The 27,865-nt window shown below is 36.7% G+C and overlaps 1 protein-coding gene across 17 annotated transcripts in view; it reads right to left on the minus strand.

Moving 5' to 3' along the window:
- Positions 1 to 2,460: 2,460 nt before the first annotated feature.
- Positions 2,461 to 27,865, minus strand: part of MYCBP2 (MYC binding protein 2) — a 256,367-nt gene continuing 230,962 nt past the window's right edge. For all 17 annotated transcript variants that reach the window (XM_036455729.2, XM_045588714.1, XM_036455734.2 and 14 more), the window contains 14 exons: positions 26,387 to 26,653; positions 25,614 to 25,897; positions 24,162 to 24,258; positions 22,231 to 22,350; positions 17,727 to 17,828; positions 16,858 to 16,986; positions 16,391 to 16,523; positions 14,828 to 14,931; positions 13,579 to 13,767; positions 12,753 to 12,860; positions 11,029 to 11,238; positions 8,445 to 8,552; positions 7,450 to 7,615; positions 2,461 to 3,294 (listed from right to left, as the gene is read on the minus strand). In XM_036455729.2, the coding sequence (XP_036311622.1) occupies positions 3,179 to 3,294; positions 7,450 to 7,615; positions 8,445 to 8,552; positions 11,029 to 11,238; positions 12,753 to 12,860; positions 13,579 to 13,767; positions 14,828 to 14,931; positions 16,391 to 16,523; positions 16,858 to 16,986; positions 17,727 to 17,828; positions 22,231 to 22,350; positions 24,162 to 24,258; positions 25,614 to 25,897; positions 26,387 to 26,653 (2,133 nt within the window). In that variant the 3' untranslated portion in view covers positions 2,461 to 3,178. The remainder of the gene's footprint in view (positions 3,295 to 7,449; positions 7,616 to 8,444; positions 8,553 to 11,028; positions 11,239 to 12,752; positions 12,861 to 13,578; positions 13,768 to 14,827; positions 14,932 to 16,390; positions 16,524 to 16,857; positions 16,987 to 17,726; positions 17,829 to 22,230; positions 22,351 to 24,161; positions 24,259 to 25,613; positions 25,898 to 26,386; positions 26,654 to 27,865) is intronic.

Below are 27,865 nucleotides of genomic sequence, written 5' to 3' on the forward strand. Positions count from 1 at the left end.
GATAGAGCGTCAGCCTGCGGACTGAAATGTCCCAAGTTCGATTCTGGTCCAGGGCACATCCCCAGTGGAGGGTGTGCAAGAATCAGCTGATCGATGATTCTCTTCATCGATGTTTCTAACTATCCCTCTCTTTTACTCTCTGTAAAAAAAAAATTCAAAATATATTTTAAAAAGTCTGTTTTCTAAAAATGAGTTATTCCTTTTAAAAAAACACGCCTCTACTTTTACATAAGGAGGATAGACTCCTGAACGTTGTAAATAGCTTTGTGCAACCTAATGAGGAAAGTGTAAAGGAGTAGTAGTTGGCTATTTAAAAGAAAAACATCTGCTGAAGCTTTTATTTTTCTTGTAAATCCAGGCACCTTTGTAACTGCTACTTACTTGTTTTAACTGTTTGGATTTTGGGGTACTGGGATTTCTGGGAAAAGTTACAATGTCCTTAGGTGCAAAGTCATAACTTGAATCATGCACCATCCTTCCTGCCTCCCTCAAAAATAAGAGTATTTTCCATCTAAAGATGTCTTCTCAATCATTTTATATATATATATATATATATATTTTATTGATTATGTACAGAGAGGAAGGGAGAGAGATAGTTAGAAACATCAATGAGAGAGAGTCATCGATCAGCTGCCTCTTGCACACCCCCTACTGGGGATATGTATGCAACCAAGGTACATGCCCTTGACCGGAATAGAATCTGGGACCCTTCAGTCCCCAAGCCGACGCTCTATCCATTGAGCCAAACCGGTTTCAGCGTCTTCTAATCACACAGCCCAAGGGGCGCTCCACTCTCTCCCACTTCCCCAGAAACACTGAGCTAGGAAGCCCTGTGTAAAATTACATTCCGATTCACTGGGGGACAACGCCAGTGTTTTCTCAGGGGGAGATCTATCTGATCAATAAGTGAAACTGAACAAAGTCCCTGCAACATAAAAATATGATTGCATCTGTTTTTGCAACATTTTTTTAGGTCCCTCAGTGACTGGATGAAGGACAATAGGAAGTTTTAAGACTGGCCATGATAATTAGAGGAAGAAAAAAAAAATCAAATGCAGGCCCATTTATTTAAAGCTAGGTTAACATTATAAATGATCAGCAAAACACGTTAAATCAGCAAACATAAGGAGTATACCGGGTGTCCCTCCAAAATGTATTCACATACTTTAAGGGCTGATATCTCAATTTTGAAAATGAATGTATTTTAATAAACATCACCTTTATAACTATTCAAAGTGTTTGTATACATTTTTTTTTGTAGACACCCTATATATTATGCCATATTAAAACTTTAAACTCCAAGTATAGTCCCTTTTTAATTCATTATAAGTTATCCTCTCCTTAAAGAAGACAAAGATTTTGGCACACCTATCAAATGCTTCCTCCCTATTATTTATAAACTAGAGGCCCAGTGCATGGATTCATGCAGTGGTGGGGGCATGGCCTGTGGGGATTGGCTTGCTGTGGGAGTGCCACTCATCCCGGTAGGCCAAGCAGCTGTGGACCTGCCATCTGAGTGGTGCTCATCTAGTCAGCAGAACGGTGTTCCTACTGAGGGGGTGCACTGACCACCAGGGGGCAGCTTCTGGTGGTCATTCTGGTCATTCCGCCATTCAGTTGCTGGGCTTTTATTTATATAGATGTTCATCTTTTTTTTTTTTTGGAAAAAATTTGTACTTTTTTTAATCAGTAAATACTTATTTACATTTTTCATTTGTGGTGGTGGGGGGAAGAGGGTAGCTACTGAATAGTTTGGTCCAGCAGGGAAAAATATTTTATTACTGACCCTATTTAGTATTGCCAATGCATATGATAATAAAAAGCAAACTGTTTATAGTCAGCTTTCTCTCTTCCTTGGGTGCTTGAATTTGTAACCCAGGAGCTATAGGTAGTCAGTTTCTATCACATCATCTGTTTTTTTTTCACAGAATATTAGCCCAAAGTAATCTAGGGGTTAGACTTGAACAAGACCTGCCTGCAACCCTTTCAGCTTGGCTTGAGACCACTATAGTGCCCTAAATGACAATAAATTACTCTTGCCTTTATACATTTTGGGCAATTAGAAATTGCTTGCAATGTTAAGGCACTGTTACTCACCACAAAGGAAAAAAGTTTGAATAACCTTCTCTTGAAGTATTTTTTTAAAGCATTATTTATTTTACAGTGATGGTTCAAATGCATCTTATTTACACAGAGGGGGCCTTTTGTTGATTACTCTTTGAAAAGTTCTGAAAGGTACTGATTAATAAGGTAGAGGTTGGTCAGTTTCCTAAACACATGTGTCTTTTACTCAGTGTTCAATTAAGATGCCAACATTGTACTTCATTACTACTCTTATTTTCCCCAATAGTTATGCACCTCATGATTGTGCTGTGTAGCTTTCTCTCCTAGGAAAACTGGATGGAGTTTTAGACCTTAAAGATATTTAAATTTTGTTTCTCAAGCAACACTCTACACAAGTTTTATGCTTTATCACTGTATAAAAATGTACAGTGGTTTATTGACATGTACATTCCAATATGTTTACAGCTGCAAGATAATGAGGCACACTCAGTATTGCACTTCATTAAAATTTCAGGCTCAAACGTAACCTAGAAGTTTAAATGAAACTGCATTTGTAATTTAGTAATTATTATAGAGGACAAACATTGATATCTTTATTTACATTGTGATACTTATTACATTTATATGCCATCCTAACACAATTTTTTTTTTTTTAAATAACAGTCTAGGAAATAAACCAGAATATTTTTCTTTTTATCCCCACCCGTGATGCAATTGTACAGGATTACAAAAAGGCAGTATACAATAAACAATGATTATTTTTCTTTTTTGCTTGAAAGCCAGCATCATTCTTAGTCCATGAGCATGGTGATTCTTTCTATATCAATTATCTATAAATGTCCAATGCTTCACAGGCCAATGACGGTAATGGCCACATGCAAACACCTCACGAGTTTGATGTCTTGGCTCAAAAGAAAATAAACCAAACTAATGGGGAAACTCTCCATAGCAAGTATTATGTACATGGTATTTGGCATCCTTCTTGCACTGTGAATGTTCATTTTCATGGATGTAAAAATGGTCCCGTCCTTATCCTGAGCAGTTTAAACTTCACCACATCTGCTTGGGGGATGAAGGCAACTTTTCTATCCACAGACAACGGAATCTGAGCGTTTTAAAAAGTGTGGGCATTTCTGCACACTCCACAACCCAGAGCAAATTCTTCCCCAGTAGGTGGATGAACAACATGGAGTGGACATTCAGTTCCTTCTAATTGTTTGCCTTTGGGACCTGTATAAGTTTTGAAGGAGGCAAAATAATATAATTAAAATATATTCATATAAATATAAATCACTGGTAAGTTATTCAGAGAAATAATGTGACAATGAATATGCAAATATAAAATAACAAAAGTATTTGTTCTCTAACCACAAAAGTAAAAATGTTCCCCATAAAAAACTCAACACACCAGATACATATGTTGAAGAAGGGACATGGTCCTTTAACCACAGCATCCTGCCTAGAGATAAACACTATTGATGAATTTGGTTCATCATTTTAAAGTAAAGAGCAATGAACAAAAATGGTCACAAAAATTCCTCAATTTAGTCTAGTAGGAAATTATTCTGGATGAGAAAATACAGAGATTTTTTTTTATATAAAACTAGAGGCCCAGTACAGGAAATTCGTGTATGTTGGTTGGAGGCATTCCTCAGCCCGGCCCACATCCTCTCAGAATCTTGTTTTCATCCACATATTCATTAAAATTAATGGTTGACAGTGGTTAGAGAATTGACCCTTCTGTATTTCTAAATAAGCTGGACAGCCAGCTTCCCTAATTTCACTGTGAGTTCTCCTTTGATTATCTACAGTTCTCTAAATGAATGGATAAGTGAGCAGAATATGAGAGACAGGAAAAGCATACCTTAATCTAAGGGTATGATCTTAGCCAGGTATTTAACCTGTCTAGGCCTTGATTTCCAATTTGTGAATGTGGAGAATACTACTATCTACTACCTTGTAGGCTGTAAAAATTAGGGGAGAAAATATATGTGAAAATGCCCAGGATCAATGCCAGTTTCTTCCTTCTACCACCTCTCCTGCCTCATTCCTGTGATTCACAATTGTTTACAGGACAAAGTCCCTTTTTGTTGGCTGACCTGGATGATCACGTGCATGTATGACTGGAGGCCTTGCCTTTGCCTGGCCCATCCTCCTCCTCTCGTGACTACCTGCAGTACTGTGTCCGCTGCAACACTTGTTTCAACACTAACTCCCTTTTTGTTTTTAGTATTTTAAAAATTATTTATCTCCCAAGTCCTAACATGTCATAAGGGCAAGAAGCAAGATTAACTTTTCTGGTTCCTTTATTTCCAGACCACTAACCTACAACCTTCATTCAATAATCCCTCTTCCTTTCAAGCTCAAATGGAGAGAGAACACTGCCTGGCCCCTTTTCATTCCCTTCACTTGCTGACCTCCAGACCTTCCTCCTACTAATGATGGCTCACATCTCTATTTGGCCATTATCCTAAGCACTCACATTATTGTGATCCTGCTTCTCTTAAAGTCCAATACTTCTGCTTTTTCAAAAGAAGGTTTTTAGAGGTGGAACAGTAACAATTTTTATTTCACATGAGTAAGTAGCAAAAAGTAGCCTTACTTTAAAAACTCTCTCTATCTTACCATCTTTGTTTCTGACCATATAATGTATCTCTCATGGTTTAAAAATCAGTAAGACGTTACCTCCCCCTATTTCTCTCCCATCTTCCCTGTTTTCCCCAGTATTAACCAACTTTATTAATTTTTTGTATAGCTTTCCAGTGTTTTTATGCAAATATAAACATATATATATTCATTTCTTCCTTTCTTACAAAGGCAGCATACTATATGTACTTTCTAAAATTTAATTTTTCATTTAACACTTCTATAGATCTTTCCATATCAGTATATAGAAACTCCATCCTCAGTCTTCTTTTTTTAAAGGTGCATATTAGTTAGTGTTTAACACCCCCCCCCCCCCCGTAGTGGATACTTGTATCATTTATGAATTTTTGTTATTACAAGCAATGCTGCAGTGAATAACCTTGCACATTTTTCCTTGTTTATTTTCTTCACATATGTAGGTATATCCCCCAGAAGTGGGAATGTTGAAGGGTAGATGTATTTGAAATTTTGAGAGGCACCTCAGGGGCTACATTTGCACTCTGATAAAGCAATGGATGAAAGTATGTGTTTCCCAGCTTTAACAACATTGTCTATTGTGGTGTATGTAATTCTGTATGTATTTTCAGTAATTTCAGATACATCTCATGCAAATTTCTCTTCAGTAATTTCAGATACATCTCATGCAAAATTTACTTCTTCTTCCACTTCTCCCACTACATTAAGCCTCATATTCCATCTCACTATGAATCACCAGCCTCCTAACCTCTTCCAAACTATGTCTCTTTTAAATTTCATCTTGACTTTTCTCAGCCTAATTTGCACAGATAATCATTTCTCCTGTATTTTCAGTAGCTTCTTTAATTCTCTTGGCTATCTGATGCTCACTACTGCCAGTTCCCATTCTAGATTAAACCAGTTGTCCACTTTATGGTGCCTGCTCCAGGCTTTTTAAAAAACAACAACACAAAATCGCTTTAAATGGTTCTGTTATCCTCTCTAATAAAAGAGTAATATGGAAACCGGTTTGGCTCAGTGGATAGAGAGTCCGTCAGTGGACTGAAAGGTACCAGGCTCGATTCCGGTTAAGGGTATGTACATTGGTTGCAGGCACATCCCTGGCAGGGGGTGAGAAGGAGGCAGCTGGTCAATGTTTCTCTCTCATCGATGTTTCTAACTCTCTATTCCTCTTCCTTTCTCTCTGTGGAAAATCAGTAAGATATATTAAAAACAAATAAATAAATAAATAATATGCAAATTGACCATACTTCTGCTACACTCACAAGCCACGCCCACCAGCCAATCAGGCACAAATATGCAAATAAACCCAACCAAGATGGTTGCAGCCACAGAGAGCAGGCAGGAGGCTTGTGTTTCTCTTTCTGTCTGCCCTTGCTGGCCCAGACTTCTACTGAATGCTACAAAGTTTCAATGATAGGAGATACATAAATTCCAACAAAAATGGCGACAGCCAGGGAGCTGGAAAGAGTAGGAGGCTAGGGTTTCCCCTGGCGATGGAGAAAGCAAAGCTTTCCATCTGCCCTGGCCTCAGCTTAAGGCTACAAAGTTTCAATTATAGAAGGTAAATAAACCCCAACAGAAATGGCTGCTGTGAAGGAGCAATCGGAAGGCTTAGCTCTGCTCCAGGCTACAAAGTTTCAATAGTAGAAGATAAATAAACCCCAGATACCAGGGCCATTGTTTGGGTTACCAGGGGGCATTGCAAACCACCAGAGGTCCCTCACCCAGGCTGTCCCACACCCCAAGGGAACTCTCACCCTGATCTGGGACATCCTTCAGGGCAAACCAGCCAGCCTCCACCTATGCACCAGGACTCTATCCTATCTAATAAAAGAGCAATATGCAAATTGATCATGATTCTAACACAAGATGGGTGCCCACATGTGGTCAAAGATCCTGCCTCCATGTGGACACAAGATGTCACCACAAGTTGGCCAGCAGGGGAGGGCAGTTGGGAGGGCCTAGGCCTGCAAGGGAGGGCAGTTGGGGGTGATTAAGCCTACAGGGGAGGGTAGTTAGAAGTGACCAGGCCAGCAGAAGAGGGAAGTTGGGGGTGACTGAACCTGTAGGAAAGGGAAGTTGGGGGGGGGGGGGGACACACAGGCCTGCAGGGTAGAGCGGTTGTGGGGGGGGAGAGAGACCAGGTAGGGGTGACCATGCCTGCAGGGGAGGGCAGATGGGGGCAAACAGACTGGCAGGGGAGCAGTTTAGCATCAATCAGGCTGGCATGGGAGTGGTTAGGGAGTGGTCAGGCTGACAGGCAGAAGTGGTAAGGGGCGATCAGGAAGGCAGGCAGGAGCCAGCAGTCCTAGATTGTAAGAGGGATGTCAGACTGCCCATTTAGACTAATCCTACCTACCTACTGGGATCGGGCTTAAATGGGCAGTTGGACATCCCTGAAGGGGTCCTAGATAGGAGAGGGTGCAGGCTGGGCTGAGGGACACTCCCCCCTCCCACCTCGTGCACAAATTTTGTGCACCGGGCCTCTAGGCCATTATAATTTCAAACTTCACATGGCCCTTTGGTGTCAAACAGTAACCCTTTTACTAATCTTTAGTTGACTTCCGTCTCATCCTCAAAGCAATCTGCTCTATTATGGTTCCCAACCCCACTGGTGATGAGGATCTTTTTACTTCACTCAGAAAGTAGAAGTTCATAAAGTCAAGGAACCCCTTGGGTTCTTTAGGATAGTGTCAACTAGGTTTCTGCCACTTGTGCAATCATTAAATAATAATCATATTTAAAAAACTAAAAGCATACCTGCAGGACAGTGTGGTAGTTCTTCCTTAGGAATGCTAGTCATCCTTTGAAAATCATCATGACAAGCATTACAAAAATGTGTTGTTCCAAAACAGAAAAAGACAGCCACGGAACAGCAGTAGCGACATTTATATTCCAAAAAGTCTGTGCCATGTTTCGGACACATCTATAGCAAAAGAAAATAGACACAAGATTTTAGTGAACCTATTTCATTATACTTAAAATAGTCATATATATAACTCAGCGATTCCTATTTTGAGTACGCACACTCTAAAAACTGATTGAAAAATTAATGATACCCACATTAAAAAATAATTAATAAATGTGCGGCTTTGCCCAAAAGATCTGGAGAAGCTTCAAGTTCTAATCCCAGTTCCATCATAACTAATTTTATTTATTATATAAACTAGCCTCTTAATTTCCTTGTGAATGTTTTCTGGTCAGTCAAGTTGAAAAATTAATATTTCATTTATCTATCAACCTCATAGATGTACTATGAAGATTTATTTCATTGAAGAGGAGAAAATCTAAAAGTGTGAAATTTGGTGATTATTTTATGGGAGACAAAAGTATAAAATGCAAATCCCATCAAAAATAGATAATATGCCAGGACCGGTTTGGCTCAATGGATAGAGTGTCGGCTTGGGGACTGAAGGGCCCCGGGTACGATTCTGGTCAAGGGCATGTACCTTGGTTGCGGGCACATCTCCAGTAGGGGGTGTGCAAGAGGCAGCTGATCGATGACTCTCTCTCACTGATGTTTCTAAGTATCTCTCTCCTTTCCTCTCTGTACAAAAATCAATAAAATATATATTAAAAAAAATAGATAATATATATGAATAAGTTGAAAAATTATACATTGCTGTACAAACATCAGAAAATGCTGGGAGAAAAACCTGCCATGCCATTTCCACCATACTGGTTATATTATTATTTTAAAAGATTAGAGGTTTAATGTTTCTAAGTTGTCCTTTCTAATAAAATGGTCTACCCACCTGAGCCCGGGACACATCAGAACAAGCACCACAAATGAGCTCTCTGGGATCATAGTCATCTCCTTGTCCAGCCTCAGCATCGCAGCGAGCTTCACCACCAAAATATGCCTAGGGGAAAAAATGCAGTGACATTACAGCAGGGAAAGACTGCCCTATAATTTGGGCATAGTGGATATAAGATCAAGAGATCTTGGGAAATATCATAATATTGTCTATTAGACACTCCTTGGCATGTCAAGTGGATGCCTACATTGCTGCCCAGAGGGCACAGCAGGGTGAGAAATAAAGCTACGGTCTTTCAATTCTAGAATGAATTCATGCTTACAGTACGAAGTTCAAACACTGTACTGTCAGAGCAAAATAAAAAATATATATACAATATTCCAAATATCAAAATAGGACATTAAGAAATAAAGAAAAACTGCATTTTTAGGGCAAAGTTTAAATAGTCTTTCATCATTTTGAAATTGTAAATAACATATTTCTTTTTATTGCTCTAAAAATATGTTTAGAACTTCTTCAATGTAGAGCGAAAAATAAGCCTAATGTAAATATTAGTACAGAATTATAATCCTCAGGCTAATGGGAAAGAAAAAAAATCAATTTTAATCATATAATATTTTTTAAAAAGCAAAATAGGTAATTCTTCTCAGAATACTGCTCATACTTATTATATGCAAAAACTGAACAGTATCTAATACAGATTATAACAAATGATTTATCTGAATTTGCTCTGGGTACAAAACAAATGAGGTCAATTATAATTGTGACAATCTACACGCACATGTCCCATAGCCAAAAAAAAAAATGAGGATAAGCAGGATGAGTCAATATAAATCTATTATATGTACTAGAAAACAGGTTAAAAGACAGGCTGCACTGATACAATTATTAAATGGTCTTCCACTAGCTAAATTTGGCCTCAGAAATATTTCATTTGTCCTAGGGTCTATTCTGGCTTTTATACTTCTCTGGATTCCTAGTGTGGCTTCCTGGAGATTTGACTGCCATTTTCATGGTGACACAATATTCATTTATGATGTTTAGTACATTATATACCCATAAATAATGTATTATTATTTGTAACAATATAATTCACAAATACACAGTATTGTCTTTCTTTGGGTGTATGTGTATTTGTTTTGCTTTCTGGCTACCACCTATTTATCCTTCCCTTCATTATCTATATTTTCTTTTTGCTACACTGGGAGTACATCTTTCATTTATTGATTCCTTTGTTCATTTATTCATTTTCTAATTAATTTAGTGTCTAATAAAGTGCCTGTAGTGGAGACAGAGAAATGAAAAAATATAGTCTTTGTCCTCATGGAACTTAACAAGTGAGGCAGAGAGATAAGTGAATCAGTAATCATAATGCAGAATAATGAGGGCTATGATGGATGTATACTAGATTTCTAAATCATGTGATGGATGGGTAAGTGTGGGCAGAGTGCAGAGGAGATGAAACGTGATATGAATACAAAAGTGATAGTTTAGCATATGTGTAAGTAGGCGGCAGGTGAGAGTAAAATGCAGAGCAGAAGGTAGAGAGGTAGGGAAGAGCATTTCATGAAGAGAAACTGCCTGAGTGATGGCATGGAAGTGTCAGTGAGCAAGGAGACATGGCCAAGTTTGAGAAGTTGTTCAATATTCTATAGCACAAGGTGCAAAGGGTAGCAGCTTGGGGGATGAGATGAAGGGTGGACAGGTTTACAGGCTTATAAGCAAAACAATGATGCAATCAGATTTGAGAAATAGTACCCTATGAATAGCAGTGTAAGTATAAAGGATGGCATGGAGGCGATAGGGGCTCCACAAAAGCAGTACAGTAAAGAAAGCTGCTGTGATTACCAAAGAAAATCATCGGGGGGAAAAAACTCTCAAGACATTTGGAAACAAAATTGACAAGACTTTGTAAATTAACATTGGAGAATCAGAGAGTCAAATTTGAATACAATACTGGACATATGGACTTTGAAGTATGTGAGAGAAATTCAAATGTCTGAAAGGCAGATGGACATTTGTATCTAAATCGCAAAGATATTGGAAGATCATAACATTATAGGTGGTTGGCAAAGGCATGGGTGTACAGGAAGTAAATCAAAGATAAGGAGGTATTATTAGCCAAGGATTGAATGCTGGTGAAACAAATATGTTAAGGGTAGGTGAATGCAAAAACATCATAGGAGGGATTCAAGACAAATGACCAGAAAGGAAGGAGGATATAAAAAACATGTTGTCTTGAAAGCCAAGGAAGTAAGAATTTAAGGAGAAAATGCTCAAAAGAGTCAAGTAAGAGAAATTTATTCAAGAACCACCTGGATTTGGAAAACAGGAGGTTATTACTGATGGGAAGTAGCTTGTGTACAGAAATATTTTATGTTTTGGAAATAATGTGTATAGGTTAAAAAAAATCCCCCCAAAATTAAGTAAATAAATTAAACTTGAAACACAGTACCAAGCTTTCTCATTTTTAACTTCAGATTTAAGATGTAAGAATAACTGAATATCAGTATACAAAATTCAACCTTTTAATCATATAATCTCTAGTTCTTAAAAATTTTTAGTATAATTTATAGCATACCTTTTTGCATTTGTAGCAAACATAATATGCATATCTATTCATGGCATAGCCAGCTGGGTCATTATAAAATCTCACACCAGGAGTTGTTATAGCTTCACTCTTATGCAGACCTTCATATTCCAATCTCATTAAGGCTTTTCTTTTGACATCCTCATAGAGTTCTTTTATTGGATCAAGCAGGTCTTTTAATACTACATGATTGATTTTGTTCTGAAATTTAAAAAAGAATATCTATTAAGAGAGCCATTTATTTATTAATTCTATTATACAAACATTGTGTACCAAAGTGCTGAAGCATTGTGCTAGGAGGTAATGAAAAGATCTATAATAATAAAAGCGTCATATGCTAATTAGACAGGGGATCCTACCGGACTAAGTAGCGGCGGATGGGGGCTGAGGCAGCTGCCACACTGGTGGGGCTGAGCCCCTTGCATGAGTTTCGTGCATTGGGCCTCTAGTTTCTAAATAAAATGCCATTTAAAAATAATCTTGTAAAGTCCTCGTAAGCCTCACAGGGAGAATAGAGGTAAGTGGGGCACAGAATGTGAAAATTCCACTTTATTAGCTTCATATTTCTGAATATGAAACATATCTCCTGCTGCCTTAGCTGTTTTGGGAATAAAAGGTTATTACCTTGCTGCCACAAATAAGACACCCTTTCTCTGTGTGTTCCTTGCAGCTATAGTAGAATGTCAGGTGGTAGAAATAAGCAGGTAGTATTTTCTATACCACTTACATGTGACTTTTTTTGGTGGCATTATATGATGAGAGAGCAAATATTACAATCCTTTTTTATTATTTCTCAGTTTACCTAAGCAATGATTATGTTAAGCCTTTCCATACTACCCTACATATCAGTCTGCAAATATGAGGAAAATAAGGAGAACTAAATGGGGGGGGGGGGGGAAGGAATTAATAGAGATGGCATTGCTAATCACATTCTTAAATATTTTTTTTTTAAAAAAATCATTATTAGCTTGCCAAAACAATTTGCTACTTTGCTTATTACTATCTTTGTAGAGATGGGTAAAACATTTTCTTATTTGAGCTCTAAAATTATTTTAATGGCACTGAAAGTTCAGCTTTTACTCTTTAATGGCAGGTAGCAGTACCTACAAGCACCACAGGCTCATTCTTCTTTTTGGTAGTTACCCTTGTCATGTCACATGACGTGAATTTTCAGGGGGTCTGAAAGCAGAGATGCATGCCTGTCAATGCTTGATGATGTCTAAATGAATTTTATGATGCAGTATGCTTAACTAGCTTTTAATTGGAAATTGCTATTTTGAAATGCATCATAATAGAGAGATCTATTATATTCTTAAGTACCACTTGGATAAAGAGAGCAGAAATTGATGGGGGATGGTTGTAAAAAAAAAGCAAGCTGCTGAAACCAGTTCGGCTCAATGGTTAGAGCATCGGTCTGCGGACAGAAAGGTCCCAGGTTCGATTCCGGTCAAGGGCATGTACCTTGGTTACGGCACATCCCAGGTAGGGGGTGTGCAGGAGGCAGCTGGTTGATGTTTCTCTCTCATTGATGTTTCTAGCTCTCTATCCCTCTCCCTTCCTCTCTGTAAAAAAATCAACAAAATATATTAAAAAAAAAAAAAAAAGGAAGCTGGTAAGGACACTGAGTAAACATTGACAGTTTATTCTGAAAGATGAAAGATGAAGATAAAGATGAAAGTAAATAGAAAGTAGATAATTTCTGATTCTTTCCATACCTTGCAGATGGGACAAGATATAAATCCAAATGTTATCCTTGGACCAAGCCATCTGTTTTCCAAAACCCGTCGACAGCACTGTAAGTGGAATACGTGACTACAGTCCAGCTTAAATAAAGAAAAGAGAAGAATATAAGCAAATGTAACAATGATAAACACCAGTGACTGGCAGATTATCAATATATGGTGCTATTGAAAGGAGATAAGAGAAAAAGCAACCAATTTAGTACAATGGTATTTTAGCACTTTCCCACTATTCATAGGACATTAACTAAATCTTCAGGTGCTCCCAATATTTTAGCACACATATATTAATGCCACATTATAGAGAGTAAGCTGGGTTAGGAAAAATGCAAAATTACTCACTTCTGTATCTTATAAAAAGAAGAGGAAACTACTGACTTAGAGATTTAAGATTTATTTTTGAGAATATTACCTTGGAATTATAAGAACTGGAAATATAAATAAGCAACCAGTAAAAGTATAAAAAGATATTTAGCAAGTAGTAATTTCTGTATTATTAATATGTATGTACATTATGTATAGAGGTATGTATCATTGCATCATTATGTACAGATCAATTATATAATGCTATTAAGTATCATTCTAGATTGAAAATTAAAAAAAAAGAGTAGATATTGGATAATCTGTTTTTCATTCCTTTTGAACATTTTATTGATTATGTAGGATCATACAAATCACAAATTAAAGCTAAACACACAGAATGTAAACAGGATATTCTCTTTAATAAACTGGTAGGTATTAATGGGACATTTTCTCCCAATGATAATCTAGACACAATTAATACTTTAAAAGCTGAGACCACCTGAATGGCTGGTGCTGCCGAGAGTGCTTCAGTGAAACATATCATGCACATGTCATCAGCGTCTTGCTTCAGTGTTGTGGCACTTTTATCACAGCCATGCAGACAGGGCAGACAATGCTCTTCGTTTTTCACACCTCCACATGGATGGCCACAAGGATGTGTCTTACAACAGGCTATCTTAGCATATTCCTATTAAAAATAAATTGCAATGGCACACAAAATATAGAAAAGAAGCACACATCCTAGTAATCATATCCATTATATTAATTTCCCAAGGTATTTTTTTCCACAGGAAATACATATTAAGGCTAAGTTACAATAAAGTGATTTTTATTCTTTGTTTGAATATAATTTAGATTATTAATAAAGTCTATTTTTGTTTTAATGTGATTTGAAAAATTTTCACTCCACATAAAGGGAATGCTGATAAAAAGTGAATTATAAATTTAATCTATTTGTTATTATGCATAGCCACAGATCAACTATCTCCCCATTACCACCCACTCCCTGGCCAAAATGGGGATTAAATAAAATACAGGTATCTTTCACTATTTTGACACTATCTACATTCCTGTTAACTAAATGGAGGCATCACAAATATCTGGATAGCCCTGGCCAGTGCGGCTCACTTGGTTGGAGCATCATCCCATGCACCAAGGGTAGTGGGTTTGATTTCCAGTCAATGGCACATACAATCAAGTGATATGCTTCCCATTCCCATTCTCATTCATATTCTCTCTCTCTCTCTCTCCCCCCCTCCCTCTCTCTCTCTCTCTCTCTCTCTCTCTCTCTCATATTCCCTCATCCCCCTCAACTTTCTAAAAATCAATGGGAAAAATATCCATGGATGAGGTTTACCAAGAATAAAAAATCTTCATAACATGGAATGTGCATAGTTGTTTAAGACTAAAGAACTTTCAGGTACTGGAAATTTATTTTAGAAAAATAAGTGAATAAAATACCTATAAGAGACAAAGGAAATACAGCCCATAGATTAAATTTCTATCACATAAGTAAAAGTTAACTATATAGTATACTCCAATGGCTGATGGGAAACACATACAAAAGGAATCTGGTTTGGGGCTCGGGTGCTTTATCTTTACCCATTAGCCAGCTTTGATAAAGCATTCAATTCATAACATGAGTACCACTCTAATTTAGAAGACAAATGATGCTGAGATGGAACTCTTACTTTTATGAAGTAAAGATGTCATGTGGGACTATGTGCTCTCCTTACTGGGATACTCACCTGGCAGTCTGCATCAGAACAAACACTGCCAACAGCAGATAACTCTGTTCCACTTCTGGAACCACAGAAGCGGCATGCTTCTGAGCTACTTGTGGTGGGTTTGCCTAGGTTCGAGGAGAAAAAGAAAATCCTTCTGAAGAATATTTCCTAATATTTTAATATAACTCATTAAAAACAAACAAGCAAACCAAGTTTGTATTAGTTGTCACCACTGGGAAATCAACCTGGCAATTACAAGCCGAAGGTACACTAATTACAAATTACACAAGAAAAGGGATAAGAAACTGAAGAGCTACACTTAAAGCCAAATAAATTATTAACTGATTCATTTATACTTTTTCAGTAAAAAAAAAAAAAAAAAAGATTATACTTCTAGTCAAGATAGCAGGTTGGGCAAATATGGCAAGCCCCCCCCCCCCCCCTAAAAATGCACAATACCAGACAAAATATAACACAAAAAACTAAATAAAAAAATATAAAACAAAGGGAAATAGAGCTTTCCACAATTGCAATATTAAAATTTCCTTGGAGAAAACCTCATCAGAGAATATGAAACTTGAAAAACAGAATTCCCACCCAAAGAAGTAGAGATAATAGAATATTTGGAAAGAAACTTACATTTTGAAATAAAGAAGGAACTGACCCATAAAAACAATAATAGGATGACATGAAAAAGAACAGGAAGATTGAAAAATATAGACCAAGATCATTTATAAACACAGATACAAAAATTCTAAATATAATAGTAATTCAAGGAACTTAAAATATCCTTTTTAGACTGGCCTGTGTGGCTCAGTGGTTGAGTGTCAACCTATGAACCCAGAGCTCATGATTTCCGGTCAGGGCACATGTCCAGGTTGTGGGCTCGATTCCCAGTGTGGGGCGTGCAGGAGGCAGCCAATCAATGATTCTCTCTCATTATTGCTGTTTCCATCTCTCTCTCCCTTTCCCTTCCTCTCTGAAATCAATAAAAATACATTAAATTTTTTTATTTTAAAAATAGGATAGTTTACATCACGAATACAATGATGATTCAACATTAGAACATTTATTAATGTTATGTATGGCATGGTCGGATTATAAAAAAAAAATCCAATCAGCTCTGAGAAAAAAAAAAAAAGACCATGTTTTTACAGCATGAAAAGTTATTACTACTAGAGTTAAGTTTGTTCAGGTTTATACCTAATTCTAACATCAGGAATTCTTGTTAGTCAAATGGCAGATGACAGAGGTACTGAAAATTGAGAATTTATAAGACTTAATATAACTAAACTAGGAATATAGCAGACTTACATTTTTATAAATAAATCAAAATGAAAACACACGTTTTGGAGATAAAATAACTGGCTCAAGATTACACAGCTAGTTAGTAGCAAACCAGGTTTCCTGACTTTTAGCTTGATACCTTTTCTACCATTGTATCATAAATTTAATAATATAGTCAATGCTGTCATAATAATTACTTGTCAGAATACACTCAATTAATCACACTAAATAATTTTAAACTAACATCTAGTTTAATAGTAACCAACAGGCATGATTCAATCTTAAATCCTCTTGTACCTGTGTGTTCTCGGAATTCTACCATTGCTTTCATTGTTTTAGAATCTGCAAGTGCCATCAACCAGAACAATTTAGTTCGACCACAACCTTCATGAAGGTCAACCTTTATAGCTTCTTCTTCTTCTTTGAAGACCTATTATATCATTAAGAAAAAGGAAAATATATTTATGACTCTGAAAGAGTATAAATTTAATTATTCAATAATAATGCCTTTTATTAAGTAGGCATTCTAAAAACTTCCAGATATTTCCAATTTTCTCTTTAATATTTACAACAGTTCTGTTTTTATAAATGTGGAAACTATGTCTTAGAGAGGTTAAACAACTCTCTTGATTTACACAGTTAGTGCCACAGCTGCTGTGATTCCCAAGTCCATTTTTTCTCATTACCCCAAGTCTCCCACAAAAGTTATTGAATACACTTTATGTTCTAGATAATGTTTTGTGTGTAAAGACAGAAATCTTCACCTGTCTTTGATGAGTTTTGGTTCGCCGATGAAGATGAAGGAATCTGTCACAGTCAGTACACAGATTTCCACATACGTTGCATAAAATGATTGCTGCAGTTTCACCATCATCATGGTTATCACACATGGGCTAAAATAAGACATTTCAATAGGTTACATTAGATTAATAAGAAAGCATCAATATTCACACAAATTGAATGAAATTTATTTTTACCAGTGAAAAGTCTATTAAGAATTTGGAATCTGAACATTAAACTGAATGATGGCAAGTGTATTATAAATTATAAAATTTCCTCAAAGGCCTAAATAAATGATTAATAAAATAAAAATGTATATTTTGCTCAGTGACTTGAGAAAATTTCTCCCCATTATATTCAAACATTCTGTATGGTAAATGAATAAATACTCATTTTTGAAACTTTAACCATTAATGAGTAAGTGTTGAAAGGGCCCATATAAAGTCTTTTTTCAGTGAATGAAGAGATAAATATCCAACCTACTTTAAGTACATTTCTGAAGAAATGGTATGTCATATTGCCTCTCTTACTACTTTATCTCCTTGCCATAGGACTGATTACATTTTAGTACAAAAATTGAGACATGAAATCAAAGTCTGGCTAAAAAGAAATTTTGATACTATGCCAACATGTCTCAGAGAAGAAGGGGAAAGCTCTTTTATATACCTAAAACCCCTAATATATTCTAAAGAACCCTTGTGAGATGAACTTTGGCAATATGACACAATTTTTCAAGAGTTCCACTAATGATGTATTTTGACCTATCGTACTTTTTTTTTTCTTTCAAAAGCTAAGCTATTGCTGACTATAAAGAAAAACAAGATTATTTTATATAAAATAATTTTCATCTTACCATTTGTTTTTGCTGGCCATCCTTTCCCATCCATCTCCCTGAGGAGAGACGATCTACATGGTCCTGGTCAAGAACGCACAGTGATGCTAGAGCAAGCCAGAGCTGTTGAAAGGAAAGGTTGTTATCCCACTGACTACTTAGGAAAGACTTATAAAATGTTGACTGACACATGATACTAGTTTAATAAATTCCAGCTGTATCTGGAGATATGTAAATACCCAGTGGTACTCAAAATTTCCTGATGTGGTATCAGACACATATATGATTGCTGTATGTGCCACACACATAGTATGCACTCAAATATTTACTGAATAAATGTTCATCTGATTAAGCATTCTATTTCCTGCCTGATATATAACGTTATCCTTTACTAGAGGCCTGTATCCTCTTGAAGTTTGGGAGCCCTTGGGGGATGCCCTATATCCTTAGAGCTGCCATGGAGGCTGGAGAGGCTCCCGCCACCACCCTTGTGCTTGCCAGCTGTTAACCCAGCTTCTTGCTGAGTGGCACCCCCCTGTGGGGGAGCGCACTGACCACCAGGGGGCAGCTCCCACGTTGAGCCTCTGCCCCCTGGTGATAGAGACTGATCGTTTTGCTGTTCAGTTGATTTGCGTATTAGCCTTTTATTATATAGGAGGATTGGTCTACTACCGAAATAATATAGCAATATGTGCATTTTCATATTCAGAATTCCAATGACTCCTGCAAAATTTTCCATCCATTATCATTTGTCAGAGGCATTAAATTCCAAGGAAGGTGGTACATGGATGTTTAATTTTATACAGTCCCATGAGTAGTTGGGTACATTTTACATTATTACAGATAATAACAGTTACTCATAAGTCTCTATATGCCCCTAATGTTCTAGCACTATACTTTGTGCACTTTGTCAGAAATAAGTGTCTAACAAATAAAGCAACTTTAAAAATTGCCCTAAAAAATAGTTCAACACTTTGAGGCTTAAAGAGTAAGATTCAGTTTTACATAGAATTAAATATTTCTTCATTACTGAAAAAAATAATTTAACTGTCTTAACTCTAAGAAGTATATGGGAGTGTCACTAGATATGAAGAGTAAGAGAGGGAAAATTAGGGAAAGAAAAGCCAGAAAAATAAAAATAAAATATGCCAAAAAAAAAAAAAAAAAGTGAGCACAGAATAAAGAGAAGAATGGGTGAGGATTAGTCAGAATAACTGCTTCAGGAGAACCAGGATGGCAGTGTAGGCAAACACCTGTACTCTCTGCTTCCCATAGCCACATCAAAATTACAACTAAAATACGAACCACCATCATCCAGAACTGCCTTAAAGCTGCCTGAATGGAAGTCCTACATCCAGGGGAGTAAAGAGGAAAGCACACTGAGACTGGTAGGAGGTGCAGAGGCACGGAATGGGCTGGCCTGGCCCCCACGTGGGCCGCTTTTTTTTAATTGGGAGGGAGATTGTCTCTGCTGAGGCTGCAGGGAGGAGCAAGAGTCCCAGGTCCACACCAGACCCCTAGCCAGAGCTGGGAAAAGAAGTAAGAACTACAGGCTGTAAAAACCAGTGCAGATTGGGGCTGAGTGACACACAGGCTGCTGGAGACCCAGTTGCTCTTCTTAAAAGGCCAGCACCATGAACTGAATTTACAATTTCCCACTTCCTCTGAGCTCCAGTGCCAGGTTACGTTCTGGGGAACCCAGACTCATATGAGGAGAAACTGGACTGTCTGGCATCTGGGCAGGAACTTGGGGGCAGCTTTCATGAAGATGCTCGAAGCATTCATTGTTCCTACGCTGGGTCCTCCCCAGTTGCAGAGTTGACTGAAAGCCATTTCTCTTTGCTACGCCTTGGTGATTCCCTGAGACCTCACCACACCAAATTTACAACCCACCCAAACTGTACCCAGTGTCTTTTACATATCAATGGCCTGTCCTTTCTCAGGCTAAAAACCTGTCAAACAAGCTGAAGGGAGCCCCAAACCTATCAATAAAAAGGCCCAAGACCTGCAAAAGCAATAGCACCAGCCTGCCTTGCTTCACAGCTAGGCCTCATCTGGGCCCTTCCAAACCTGATACAAAGAGGAGGAATCTGTAGATCTCTCTGTAATTCCTGCTGGGTGGCTCCAGGCAGTGGCTGACTTTGCACCTCCCTGGAGACTCAAGAGCCCAGTGGTCAGTCTGAAACCATACCAGGTTACAACTCTTCACATCTATAAGCGACTCAAGGGGCAGACTCAGTGAGCACCAAAGCCCCACTTAAGCAAATCCTACTCCATAAGGGTGTCTCTTGCACAGCAGCTCTCCCACTGTAGTCACAGCTGGCCCCATAGCCAGTTGGCTTGGAGGTCAATTCCTCCCATTGACACCAACAGCGATCAAGGCCAAACTACACCAAGTCTGGGCACACAGTCCACAAAAGGGTGCACCTAGAGTGTCCACCTCAGGTGATTGGGGAGGCTGAACCAGTGGGCCCTATAGGACACCTACTACACAAGGTCATTCTATCAACTCAAAGAGACTGAGCAGCTCAACCCAATAAATAGAAAGAAACACAGAGAAGCAGCCAAAATTTGGATACAAAGAAACATGTCAGAAATGGAAGAAAGCAAACTACTAGATATAGAGTTCAAAACCACAGTTATAAATTTATTCAAGAATCTTCTAGAAAACTCCAAGGGACTTAATGAGACTTTTAAGGATCTTAGTGAGAAAGAAAAAAAAAAAAAAAAGAGATAAAAACATACACTGACTGACATAAAGAATAAAATTCAAGGATTCAACAATAGATTAGAGGATCCCAGGAATCAAATTAATGATTTGAAATATGAGGAAGCAAAAAACACCCAACTAGAAGAGTAAATGAAAAAAGAATCCAAAAATATGAAGATAGTTGTAAGGAGTCTCTGGGACAACTTAAAGCATATCAACTCCCGAATTATGGGTGTGCCAGAGGAAGAAAGAGAGCAAGATATTGAAAACCTATTTGAAGAAATGACAGGAAACTTCCCTACCTGGTAAAGAAATAGACTTACAAGTGTAGGAAGCACATAGAACCCCAAACAAGAGAAACCCAAAGAGGACCACACCAAGACAAAGAGAGAATCTTTAAAAAATATATATATATTATTGATTTTTTACAGAGAAGAAGGAAGAGGGATAGAGAATTAGAAACATCAATGACAGAGGAACATTGATCAGCTGCTTCCTGCACACCTCCTACTGGGGATATGCCTGCAACCAAGGTACATGCTCTTAAAAAAAAAAAAAAATTATTGTATTTTTTATGGAGAGGAAGGGATAGGGATAGAGAGTTAGAAACATCAATGAGAGAGAAACATCAATCAGCTGCTTCATGCACACTCCCTACTGGGTATGTGCCCGCAACCAAGGTACATGCCCTTGACTGGAATCGAATCTGGGAGCTTTCAATCCACAAACTGATTAGGGCCAAAGAGAGAATCTTAAAAGCACCAAGAGTTGTATGGGAATGCCTATACAACTGTCAGTTGATTTCTCAACAAAAACTATCCATGCCAGAAGTGAGTGGCAAGAAATATTGAAAGTGATGACTATCAAGAACCCTACAACAAAGATTACTACTCTACCCAGCAAAGCTATCATTTAGAACTGAAGGTCAGATAAAGGGCTTCACAAACAAAAAAAAGGTAAAGGAATTCATCACCACCAAACCAGCATTATATAAAATGCTGAAGAGTATTCTTTAAGAGGAGGAGGAAGAAGAAAAAGGTAAAGATAAAAAAAAATGAACAACTAAGTGGCAACAAATATATATCTATCAACAATTGAATCTAAAAATCAAACAAATAAAAAAAAATCTGATGAACAGGATAAACTGGTGAATGGAATAAAATGAAGAGTATGGAAATGGAACAGACTGATGATTCTCAGAGGGAAAAGGAGGTGAGGGGGACCCTGGGAAGAGATTAGACAAAGATCTTATATGCATGTGTGCATTACACCTATGGACAATAGGGTGATGAGAGCCTGAGGTGGGGTGGGAACTGGGTGGAGGGGAGTTATGGGGGGAGGGGGGAGTGGAAGAGGGACATCTGTAATAATTTCAATAATAAAGATTAATAAAAAAAAAACACCTAAAAAAAAAAAAAAAAAGGGAATAACTGCTTCAGATGCCACACTCAATAGTAACATAGCCCAAATTGTGTGTGTGTGTGTGTGTGTTTTTTTTCTGCCCTAGGGAAATATTATTTATCTTCCTTTTCAGACTTCTCAGAATTAACTAATGTTTTACTTCTTACCAATGCTGTCACACTGCTCTTTCTAACTAGTATATCCTGAGCTTCCTAACTGATAACAAGAACAAGTGATAAAGAACATGTAAGAGATAATATTAATAATCACTATACTTACTTCATAATTCAAAAAAACATTCAGTTTTAAATAAATATTTGGTGAAAATAATATGAATTAAGCTGACCTATTTATTCAAACCTATTACTGAAAAAAGAAAATGCAAGGATATAGAACAAATGAAAAAAAACCTACCCTAGTTGTTGCTATACATCTTACTGGAGATCTAAATTCTTCCTCCATCTTGGTCAAGGCAATGATGGTTTCTGCAATGGCATTTTTTGTCACTCGGGACCATGCTTCAGAGAGATGACCCTATTGAGCAGGAAACAATAATTTAACAAGCAACCAGAAATGTATAGTCATAGTAGCAAATTCTACTCTCTGAAATAACATCTCTCACCCATAAGGAAAGATTTATTTTAATGAAATTTTAATCAAGGGGCATAGTTTTGAAATAAAAGTTCTTTACCACCCTCTAAAAAATTCAACTTCTAATCACTATTTTGATGATAGAAAATCAAAGTAAATAAATTAGGTTCTTAATATTCTATAGAGTTTAAGGGTATTTCCTTTTACATTTTGATAAATATACAACAGAAATATTATACTAAGGTTTCTATGCTTGAGAAATTTTGATTATGCAACCTTGTTGATTAACATGAAATTTATATAGCTAATTGCTTTAGATAAGTATTACTGAAAACCAAGAGCATAAATGGGTTCAAATTATAACTATCTTAATTTGATTTTTACCAATCACCATCACTTTTAATTTAATTTAATTTATTTTATTTATTTATTCTTTTTCCCCAATCACCAGCACTTTAAAAACAAAACAAAACATTTTATTGATTTTTTACAGAGAGGAAGGGAGAGAGATAGAGAGCTAGAAACGTTGACGAGAGAGAAACATCGACCAGCTGCCTCTTGCACACCCCCGACTGGGGATGTGCCTGCAACCAACGTACATGCCCTGGACCAGAATCGAACCTGGGACCTTTCAGTCCGCAGACCGACGCTCTACCACTGAGCCAAACCGGTTTCGGCCACCAGCACTTTTAATTGCTATAGAATTTAGATGTTCTGAAACAGTTTTCCTAAATATTTCCATCAAGTGAACCTGAGAAAGCCTATTTGAGAACTGAAAAAATTCTCCATTTCTGATTGAGGAAATGTCCATGCTGTTGGGAAAGTGATAGAATCTTATATTTCCCCAGAATAATTTTTCTTATCTCATATCCATGTTCTATCAATCTTTTATTTATTTATTTTTTTCTCTATCAATCTTTTAAAGAGCAGTTCAAACTTCTCCTCCATCAAAATGGCCTGCCATCTATTTTATCTCTTAGGAATCTATAATCTGAGTATCTTGCCCCCCTCAGGCTGAACTCCTGGATATAATGGAATGTAAGGAAACTAACATTATGGAGCACCCAGTAAGAGCAAGGTACTCTGATAAGTAATTCCCTTTCCTCCACACTCCCAGATCTTCCCACAAAGCAACATCTAAAGATAGGAGTAGTCTAGCTGGTGTGGCTCAGTGTCCTAGGCACCAAGAAAGAGGTTGCTGATTCTATTCCTGGTCAGGGCACATGCCCAGATTGTGGGTTCTTTCCCCAGTAGGGGGCATGCAGAAAGCAGCTAATGAATGTTTCTCTCTCATTGATGTTTCTATCTCTCTTTCTCTCCCTTTACCTTCCTGTCTAAAATCCATAAAAACATATTATAAAAAAAAGTACAATTTTTATAAGCCATGAAAACTGAAGAGGAGAAATGTCCACTTTGTGGATGACACCCATTTCCCCCTCCCCCACCTTTTTGTTTCAGAATCAGGCTAATTTTTAGGGTTCAAAGAATATAAACTTATTGTTTCAAATTCTTGGAAGGCTTATGCTACAATTCTCAAGTAAATGAACTGGGAAGCTTGAAATGAACATAATTTACACAACCGACAAATTTATAACTAAAAGATAAATGGTGCAACAGTTAACCTATTAAACTGAGCCTTTAAGTAAACCAAAATAATACTAATGACATATTAATTCAGTAAAATAAGCTGCTTGTTTTTTTAATAAGATTTCTACTGCATTTCACTGACAATGAACAGGAGGATGGGAACTTACTGCTGCCATATCCTTAACAAGTTTAATGATAATCTCTGAGATCTGAGTAGGAGTTGAGCCCTTCATCCACCAATGACTTTCGCCTCGTCGAATATAACTACAATGAAAAGTCAGCATTTATAAACCAGTCAGTAATAGTTACAGATGAATTAGATAAAAACTCTTATTTCATTATGTAGCATTTTTAATTGTTTAAATGATCCAGTCAAGTAAAGCCTTTTCAAAGAATATTAATCAACACATTACCTATTATCTGTGTCTTCAACATCAAGAGAGTAGCTATTCTAATAGGTGCTTCCTTTGAAATGTTTATATATTATTCATGTATGCATCTTCTAGAACAGTGCTATTCAATGTATATACATAGTCCACAAACTCTTTGTCCACATAGACATAATAAAGAGCTTGCACCAGAATATGTCAACTATACCACTGAGTTAACTACTGTTGAGTTCTGCTGTTTTTTCCTTTAGCAAGACTATGAAGATAAAGGAAGCAATATGCTGAATTATTGTACATTCTGATGTTTTTTGCTTAATATCATGGATTGTCTCTTTTACTAGCATGTTCCCAATTCTCTGATGTAACACACATTTCTGGAATAAACACGTGCATTTCTGTGCACATGTATGGATACCTCTGATGGAAACAATTGTAGAAGTAGAATTAGTAGGTCAAAAGAAATGTATAAGTATGGTGATATGCTATGAAACTGACATCCAAAAAGATTGTAGCAATCCACATTACATTAATAAAAAATGCCTATTTCTTAATAATGCTACCAATGCAAAGATATTCTCTATTGTTTTATCTATATTTCTCTGATTGCCAGTTAAGTGTCTTTTCATTTGTTCCCTGGCATTTGTAATTTCTCTTCTCTGAACTCACTTTTCTTGTTATTTATCAGTTGTCTTTTTCTCATTGATTTGTAGTCATTCTTCTAATATTATGCCTAATAATTCATTGTCCACTATATAGAGGCTAAATATTTTTTCCAAGTTAATTGCTTAGAAATTGTCTATCAATTAATTTTCATTTTTATGTAGTCAACTCTATGAATCTTTTCCTCTCTGACTTTTGGGTTCTGTGTTTCATTTAAAGTTTTCCCAAATGGAAGATTACAAAAATATTCTACGATTTGTCCTTGTATATAATAGAATTAAAAAAATATATAAAACTTTAATTATTCTTATTTATTTTTGTATATGATGTGAGGTAAGGGCCTATAATTATTTTTCTACTTGGGAATTATCCCAAGGTCATATATTTTGCAGACTCTTTCCCCCAGTAATCCCAAAATGACTTTTATATACAGCATTCTTTATACATGGGTCAGTATATATGTCTTTTATTTGGTGAATAAGCAAATAAGGTAGAATTTGACATGTCTTAATTCTCCAAACAGTAGCTCATTCTATTCTATTTTAATATAAAACAGCCACAATGACCAACCTGGAATTGAAAATCATTGGAAGGGTAACTGTTGTAACGCCTTTGCCCACGGTGGTTCCAGCTGTTCCTGTGATGGTGGTTCCTTTGGCTTTGAGCTGTACTGTGAGGGCTTTGGCAATGCATCCTAGAAACATGTCCAAAATACCTAGCTTATTCCAATCTCCTTTCTCTGTTGAGTGAATGATATCACTGATATCTGCTGGGGGGAGAGATTTCACTCCTATGATGCTGGCCAGACGATTAGGCGTCACTTCAGGCAAAACCCGTCTTAGTAAGGAGGTCACCTGGTAAGAAAAATAAAAGGAAAGAATTCCATTTAAAGACTGGTGCTTTAAAGTTTCCAACTTTTTAAAATGAACATAGCTGCCATTCTATGACTTCAAATATTTGAGAAGTACAGAAATATGATTTCTACACTATTTAAAAAAAATTTCCCAGATGGTAATTACCACTTCAGGGCAGCAAGAAAAAGATGCTTTTATTTGGTTAGGATTGAGGGAAAATTCAATTATAGATCTTAGGGTAATAAGAAACTCATAGCCAGAACACTCTTATCACAACAGCACATTAGTAAAATAAACTCTATTTTCCTCTTCCATATTCTCATCACAATGAGTCAAAAATAAAAAGCATGGAGTTAAAATACAATCCAAAAACCTAAAACATAACAAAATAAAATAAAACTGATAAAGTTTGGAATTTCACTAGTTTAGTTTTCAACAATGTTTCAAATAAGAAAAATAAGCCAAAAAAGCAGTGGTATGATCAGTCACCTGTCTCTGGACTCGAGGGGATGCTGTGTGGAGCAGTGAGAAGAGATCCTGGAGCAGAGTTAGCTGCTGAGCCAGATACTGCCGGCCCACATTAGAGCCACTCAATGCTAAGACCATAGAGAGCAGCTCAAAGCAGTAAGCATCAGAGGAGGCATCTTCATCACTGGGCTGAGAATTGGCATTTTCTTTGCTTGATATGGCATGTTCCCATTCTTCACGAACTCTGGTGGCTTCCATGCGAATAGCCTGGACTATGTGAGCACATACCTATTTAAAAGGTGACATAGTAACATAAGGAGAACATAAAAACATATCTGTAAGTTTGATTTACTACTCCTAGTTTTCTTATAAAAAGACAAGAATACCATTATAGTTGATACTCAACACTTTTCCTCCCAGTTAATTCTGTATCATACCATTCTCTCAACTCGTCTTAAAAACTTTTGTTTTTAAAAACTAGGGGAACTATGATTAAAAATCTGAATATCTAAATCATCTGATATGGAGAATCTACTTATATACAAGTTACTAATGCCCCTGCCTATAGTTTACTGTGCTGCAAGAATTTTTAAAACTGCAATACCTGACGGTTTAGTCAGGGGCACTCACCTCTTTTCCCTTCGATTGCCAAATAAAAACATAACAGCCACACGACAGCTGTTTGGTGTGAATAAATAAAAATTATACCTATTTTTTGTTAGATTCACAAATAATACATATTTTGGTGTGCCACATAATTTTTGTAATTAATTTATGTACGCCATGAGATGAAAAAGGTTGAAAATTGCTGGTTTAAGACACCAAACACAAATTACTATATTTTATCACTTGTAGTAACTCCATTGTAACATTTAAATTCATAATGTATTTTTCTAATTAATGGCATTCACAACTTAATACACAGCAAATTTACTTTTTAAGTGATATATAAAATAACAGTACATTTTACAACTAAGATTCAACAAAAAGTTGTTAAAGAGAGATAAAGCACAAATAAAATTGTCATTTATTTAATGGTATTTAAAGTTAAAATAATGGGGTAATTTATTTATTTTTTAAAATATTTTCATTGATTTCAGAGAGGAAGGGAGAGGGAGGGAGAGAAAGAAACATCAACGATGAAAGAGAATCATTGATCTGCTGCCTTCTGCATGCCTCCCACCAGTGATCGAGCCTGGAACACTGGCATGTGCCCTGACCAGGAATGAAACCATGACTCCCTGGTTCATAGGTAAACACTCAACTGCTGAGCTACATTGGAGGGGATAATAATGGGCTAATTTAAAACCAATATTTTACTTGACCTTTAAAGGGCTAATTTTTATGTTATTTGAGCACATTTGAACAATGCCATGCTACTTCCCAATCCTCTTATAATTAAAAATATTAATGCTGGTTTAGCTAATATAATTACTCAGCAAAAAAATAAATAAATAAATAAATAAATAAATAAATCAGGCAACAAACAATGAAATCTTA

The sequence above is a fragment of the Pipistrellus kuhlii genome, unplaced genomic scaffold (genome assembly GCF_014108245.1).
Source record: "Pipistrellus kuhlii isolate mPipKuh1 unplaced genomic scaffold, mPipKuh1.p scaffold_m20_p_3, whole genome shotgun sequence".
NCBI classification, from domain to species: domain Eukaryota; kingdom Metazoa; phylum Chordata; class Mammalia; order Chiroptera; family Vespertilionidae; genus Pipistrellus; species Pipistrellus kuhlii.